A 6,794-nucleotide genomic window follows, 5' to 3' on the forward strand; every position below is an offset into this window, starting at 1 on the left:
TAGAGCCAATAGCTGGTGTGTGTGTGTGTGTGTGTGTGTGTGTGTGTGTGTGTGTGTGTGTGCGTGTGTGTGTGCGTGTGTGTGCGTGCGTGTGTGTGTGTGTGTGTTGTGATAAAGAGCAGCAGAGTGAAGGATGAGCTTGTCTGCTAGAATGATTTGTCGTGTAACTCACCATCTTTCCCCTCCTGTTTTCTTCTCTCCATCCTCTAATTATTTTTCTCCTCCATCTGTTGCTGTGATTTTCTCTCATTTGCAGATTCCTCCTCGTATTTATTTTCCTACGTGTCGTTATTTTAAGACGGTTCTTTAGCTGGTTTGTTCTTTCACACCAACCGATAGATGCATCAGTAACAAACCAGAAATAAAACCGTAACTAATATTTTAGTAGAACAAATGTTTCCACCAATCGGAGCAGGATGGGAATCTGAAAGATGAGCAGGTTTGGTTGGATCTACGCCGATAAAAAATATACAAAACTTACATGTTTTACAGTAAATTATCAGTTCTGCCCAGTCTGAGCAGTTTTAGGGTCTCTGTCGCTTTAAATCCAAACAAGCTGCTGCTGGCCACGCCCCCAACGCAGCGTTTACACTCACATGTTAAAATGGCTGCAAACGGATGCACAATTAACCGTACATCTTTGAAAAGAATTAGTGGAGCCTCCTGCACAGCCAACCAACATGCAGCAAGTGGTTTCTGGATGATGAGTCAACAACTAAACTCTTGTCGTGTCCAGCAGCCATTGTACATCAGCAGCATGAAGCTGCTCGCTAACCATGACTAGCATTGGTTTTAGCTGTTAAGTTGTCAACATAACAACTTTTACATATCAGGCGAACATCTGAAATGTTCGCCTGATATGTAAAAGAAAAATAGACGCAGTGCTTTGATGCTAATGGTCAACTCTGCGACAGCTAGAGACGCTAAAGAAAAAATAGCAAGAGAGGAAAGTAGCTCAGCTATGCTAGCTTGACTATGACAATCTTAACTTGTAGATGTTCTGTGGAATTCTGTTTCGGTTCCGTTAAAAATAAAATAAAATAAAACACCAACTCTGACAGGCCATCAGTAGAGCAGGGCTTTAAAGTAGCTAATCTACCAGCGCTGTGTTAGATTAGCTAATAGCAGTGGTAGCTAATGCTTAATATTTTTATTATTCACTGCACTAGCCTAATAATCCTTACAGCTCCAGGTTTCATTTAGCTAGTGGTTCTATTTCAGCAGCGTTGGACACGCGTGAAACCTCCAGACGTAAACAACAAGATGCAACATGTTTATAAAATCAGTTTCCGAGTGGATCTCTTGTTTCCACATCTGCCTAAATCAGACCAGTTGACCTTTGACCTCCTGCGTGTCTCTCACGCTGCCCCGTCCATCATCCACACTCGGCCAGGCTGCCTCACGTCGGCTCTGAACGGTTAGCATGTCGCTAAAGGCTAACGGCTGGGCAGAGAAAAGTCCCTGCAGCTTACAAATACCAATCAATGAGCTGAATACTTCAGTGTTTCAAAGCTTTCAAATAGTTAAAAAAATTATTTACCTTTGTGTATGTGGAGAATCAAGATGCAAATAAGCAATTTAATTTCTTTTTTAAACAAGAAAAGAAACATTTTATTGCCTAAACTGCGATAACATTGTTTAGTGAACAGTTGTAGCTAAAAATCCTTCAAACATCAACATGTGAAAAACTTCACATCAATACAATGTGGAGCTGATCTGTTATGTAATTAACCAATTATTAACTGGACAGCAAAAGGTGCTGAATAGGAATTATTTCATTTCTTAACACAATTTGAACCAAAAAAGCTAAAAGTGTCATTTCAGAAGTTCTGGTCAAACAGATTTACAGACGATCATGAAAATGTTTACATCTTGTCCAGTTTGCCTGATTTTCTACTCTGTATTTGAGTCTCTACTCCAGCTGATTAATTACTAAATTAGTTGACGATTATTTCATAGATCGATTAATCACGATTAATCGTTTCGGAGCAGTTGCTCATTGAAGCACAGGATGTTTTCGACTCAGTGTGTTCCTGTTAAATCTGTGCAGACGCAGATGGAGGCGTTATTGTTATGCAGAAAGCGCTCCACATTTATATTCCAGCTCAGAGCCGCCGGTGACAAGCTGACAGCGGTTCGTATCGGCCTCTGATCCGCTTTCAGCAAGTGGGAAAGTACGAGTTTTAAAAATACGGCGAAGAGGAGGATGGCGAGGGCAAGGAAGGTAATGAGGAAGAAAAGAGACTGTGGAGGGAAAAGTAATGAAGTTCAGGCAGGAAGGAGGAAAACAACTTTCAGTGCACTAATGAGCTCAGGTAAGAAATGCGCCACAAAAAGAGGAAATTAATCACACACTTCAGAGAGACGAACCCCCCGGTGCCGTTTCCACCTCTAAACAAGAGAAGGAAGGACGATGCTGCAGAGGCGAGAGAAAGGAAAGAGAATCAGAAAAGCTTTTTTAATGGAGATGCGCTGGAGGCGTTTACTGCTGATGCTTGGATTTGTGCAGAGATTACAACCTGCAGGGAAACTTTCCACACGCTGCAGCGGCGCCTCCAGCTGCCCTTGAAAAGCCCAAAATGAGTTTTCCTCCTTTTCTAAAAGAACAAGATCAGATTAGGAAGAGCAGAGGAACATGTTGGAGATCGGGAGATTGGGCTCTTTTTAACAAAAACCTGCTTCCTGGCAGATTCCCAGGAGTTAAAACTCTGGGAGGTTTTCCAGATTATTTCATGTTTTTGCTGAACCAGGAGAGATTTGGTGGATGTGCCTGCAGCGATTCCCAATCATTTAGTAAAACTAAAACACAGAGAGTTCAGAGAGTCCCTGAAGCAGCAGCAGGATTTACACTCTCCAGTATTTAACAGTAACTTTCCTCCATCTTCACAGAAAAAACCCACAAACTTCAGTTTGATACGTTTTGCACATGAGTCGATGTTTATGGAGGTTTGGATGCTGAGACTCGTCTAAACCTCCACTGACAATAAAACCAGTTACATTTAAAAAGCTGCTGTGCTTAAAAACATTTTATATATCTATTATGAAATCCGTGGCATTGCAGCGTGTCGCTGTTTTTATCTGTAGTGACCGGGTCGAACGGCGGCGCCATCTTGTGATGTAATCAGGGTAAGTCAAACCCTGATTGAGTCAGAAGTGGAGGAAGCAAAAGGAAGCTGAGGAAAAAACTTGTGTACAGAAAGTGTTACATGGCATACAGTTTAAATATGTCCGTATAAAATCCGCTGCGTGCTCCGATTAGATTTCTGTCCGTTGGAAAATGTTTGACTTCTCTCAGGCGCTCAGGTTGATCCTGGAGGCAGAACCGGTGAACCGGCCGCCGCGGCCAGGAAGCGAGAGAATCATGGCGGCGGCGCTCTGTGGGCGAGGCTCAGCAGAGGGCGACGCTTCCACACCGTTTCCCTCCTGGCTGCAAACGTCCTCATGCGTTTCTGCTCAACGACTCCGATTCCTCTCTCAATAATACAAACGCTGTAGATTGCAAAAATATACATTTTATGATTGAAAGGAAACGATTCCGTCCCTTTTTTTTGCTAATTATTCATTTAATTTTCTGGAGCAAATGAACTTTACAGTTGGCTGCACAGAACCAACATGAAGAACTCGACACAGTGAGGAACCTGCAACAAGCGTTTCATCGGGTTTTACAGTCGGAGCCGCGATGAGGCAGAACATCGTTTATCAGCTTCAGCTGAAACTCTGGGTTTGCAGATAGAAGATTCAGTTAGAAATTTCTATTAATTTTGCTAAAATTCACAACTTATGTGCATGAATTTAACACCGTTTAATGTGTTAAACACGACTCTTCACTGTTTAACACATTAAGAAACGTTTTAACTGACTAAATAAAACTCAGCCTTCTCTAGGATGTTATTACATGGCACACAGGCCAGAAACAGGCCTGAAGTGTTGCAAATCCTTTCATCTCCATGGAAACCAATCCCCCAGTCCACTCCTCCAGACTAGCGGCAGCAGCAGTCAGCAGACACCTGCAGAGCTAATCATACGAGCTGCTCCTCACTGAAACGCTCCAATAACGGCATAATGGAGGAGCTGCTGTAAAAGAACAGGAGCTTCTTAAAGAGACGGCGCGTGTATTTGATATAAAGCATTTTTATGAAGTAAAGTTACTTGATTGTTCTGTGAAATGTCACATGGAAAACAGATAAAACTTCAACATTAACATTTTTAAATTGTATATATATAAATGAGGGATTAATTCTCCCTGCTTATTGTTTTTGTCCTAATTAAAGAGTTTAAATATTGTAATAAAGGGGTGTCCAAACTTTTGCATCGAGGCCCAAAACCCCCAAGCAGAAAGGAATCAGGGCCAAAGTTTTATTTTTATTCATGTAAAAATGCACAAATTCTTCACCTGCACATGTAATATTATATATTTATCTTAATATTTACAGATATTTAACTTTTCATTCAACATTTTTAAGCTATAAAATGTTTTTATTTAAATCCCAGCAATGAAAGTAAAACATTTTTTACATTTGCTGTATTTAGACAAATGTAATGGATGGTTGTGGCATGACTAATAAACAGTAATGATAATAATAATATCATTATTCATAATTAATAATGAAAACTCAAGAACAATCCGGTGTGTTTGTAACTTTTTAGGATATTTTCTGTGGCAAATTTAAATCTTCTTAAATGGAAAATGTTAAATGTTGGATGGATAAATTTGTGCCACAAATGAATAATAACTAAACTATTTTCATAATGTTGGTGCAGAATGAGTATTTTTGGGCCGACGGCTCAGATGCGTCGCTTCTCCCAGATGTAAATGCGGCTGACGAATCAAACCAGATTCTGATGAGTGTGCAGCTTCACTTCAACCTGGAATGAATGATTTGGTTCCCCAAGCTGCTACTTTAAATCTACCTTAAACTGAGCAGATCAGCTAAATCCCTAACCTGAGCCCGTCTTCTGTCTCCCTGCAGAGAAAACCCAGAAGGCAGAAAAGAGGAAGCAGAATGGAGTGAAGGATAAAAGGAAAGAGAGAAGGAAGCATGGCACCGGCAAGAAAAAGGAGAGGTGGAAGTCTGAGAACGGCTCCCTGCTTAAAGAGCTCGGTATGGGTGGTTTAGTTTTTACTAGTTTATTATTTCTGCTTGATTTAAATATTTCTACACATTTTAACGTGGAGCAAAAACTCACAGCCGAGTGAGATCATTCAAAGTTACTTTACAGATACTTTACAGATACTTTACAGTTACTTTACATATACTTTACAGTTACTTTACAGACACGTTAGTTACTTTACAGTTACTTTACAGATACTTTACAGAGACCCGGTGGGAAACACGAGTTAAGATGATGGTCAAACTGACGCAGAGAAAATTATTTGTCAAAATGAGCCGATTTTAGGTTGGATTCACATCAACCCGACTCCGGTCCGTTTTTCCATAAACTCCGGTTCATTTGGTTTGGTGTGAACGCTAACCGACCTCTGACCTTTGACCCTCGGTCTGGGTTCAGTTGAAGTGAACTCTGGTTGGTTTGAATGTGAACTCCCAGCGGACCGGAGACCGCTCCAAAAGCAGGAAGTGAACCACAGCGCAGGGCATTCTGGGTAAATCCAACCAAAGCTAACGTGCTAGCCTAGCGCTAGCAGCAGAAATGGCTCCTGGTCTTTAGCCTAAAGAGAAATCCTCCAGCCGCTAAAATCCTCCATCTTGTTTCCATCTGGTGAAGAAGGAAGTTGCTCTCAGTGTCTTCAGAGGTTTTTGTGTCGTTTCCTTCAGTGGTTCTTGGTGCAGCGCCCCCACAGGCCAGGAGGGGAACAGGTTGGTTGGACTCAGAGCAGCTGGAGGTGGAGCAGATGTTCTGGTTCCAGTAGAACCGGGTCGACTGGACTGAAGGAGGGAAACCATCTTTAATAACTATAAATACTATAAATTGAGATCTGCACTAAATGTTGAATCACAACTGCCTGAGGTTTCATGCATTCAGACTCTGCTTGCTGATAATATATTTTCATTGCCACACTTTATATAGATTCACCAAGATCTACACACTTCCTGTAATACAAGGCTACAAGCTTTAAAGTAGAGCATTATGTACATCAGATGAATGAGCCAACAGGTGTTAGTCGGGTCAGAGACGAGCTGATTGGCTGCCGTCAGTAAATCAGCAGGTATTTTAAATCGGCGCCACCTGAATGAGATGATTAATGATGGAGCTTCTGTAGGTTTTGTAGCTCAACTGTTGGAGTTGTTGACACTTTCCTCTGGAAACTTTACACGATGCTGAAGCACCTGAGAGAGAAACTGAAGGTCAAGGTGCACAATAGGAACCAAGGCTGGATTTAAAACAGGAAGTTTGTTGTCACTGCTGGTGGTGGAAAATGTCTGGATGGTTTTTCTCCTCCATGTTTGTGTTTACGTCAGTAACCTGTGATAACTAGCAGCCTGGTCTGGTTGTGCTTCATCAGTCGCCCCTGTCCGCCTGGCTCTGTTATGAAACCCCATCTTTCTGTTTGTTTTGCTTCTTGTTCTTCCACCTGACCGCAAAGGGGAGAAGAACTGCAACGTGACCCAGCATGCATGTTCGGATACGGTCACAGAAATTGCGTTTCCATGACAAATAAGTCTGTGTTTGTGTTTAGTTTGCTGCTGTTGTCCGACTCCGCCGTCAATTATCAGGGTTATATATATAGTGTGCTGCTCTGAGCGCCGTCTCTGTTTGTCTGCATGCCGTATGTGTTCACTGTCTCAGAGTGTGTGTGTGTGTGTGTGTGTGTGTGTGTGTGTGTGTGTGTGTGT

The 6,794-nt window shown here is 41.8% G+C and overlaps 1 protein-coding gene across 2 annotated transcripts in view; it reads left to right on the plus strand.

The window, feature by feature from the left end:
* Positions 1 to 6,794, plus strand: part of jade2 (jade family PHD finger 2) — a 138,341-nt gene that overhangs the window by 125,520 nt on the left and 6,027 nt on the right. For both annotated transcript variants that reach the window (XM_008401939.2, XM_008401940.2), the window contains exon 12: positions 4,971 to 5,102. In XM_008401939.2, coding sequence (XP_008400161.1) covers positions 4,971 to 5,102 — 132 coding nt within the window. The remainder of the gene's footprint in view (positions 1 to 4,970; positions 5,103 to 6,794) is intronic.

This window comes from Poecilia reticulata, unplaced genomic scaffold, assembly GCF_000633615.1.
Source record: "Poecilia reticulata strain Guanapo unplaced genomic scaffold, Guppy_female_1.0+MT scaffold_155, whole genome shotgun sequence".
NCBI lineage: Eukaryota > Metazoa > Chordata > Actinopteri > Cyprinodontiformes > Poeciliidae > Poecilia > Poecilia reticulata.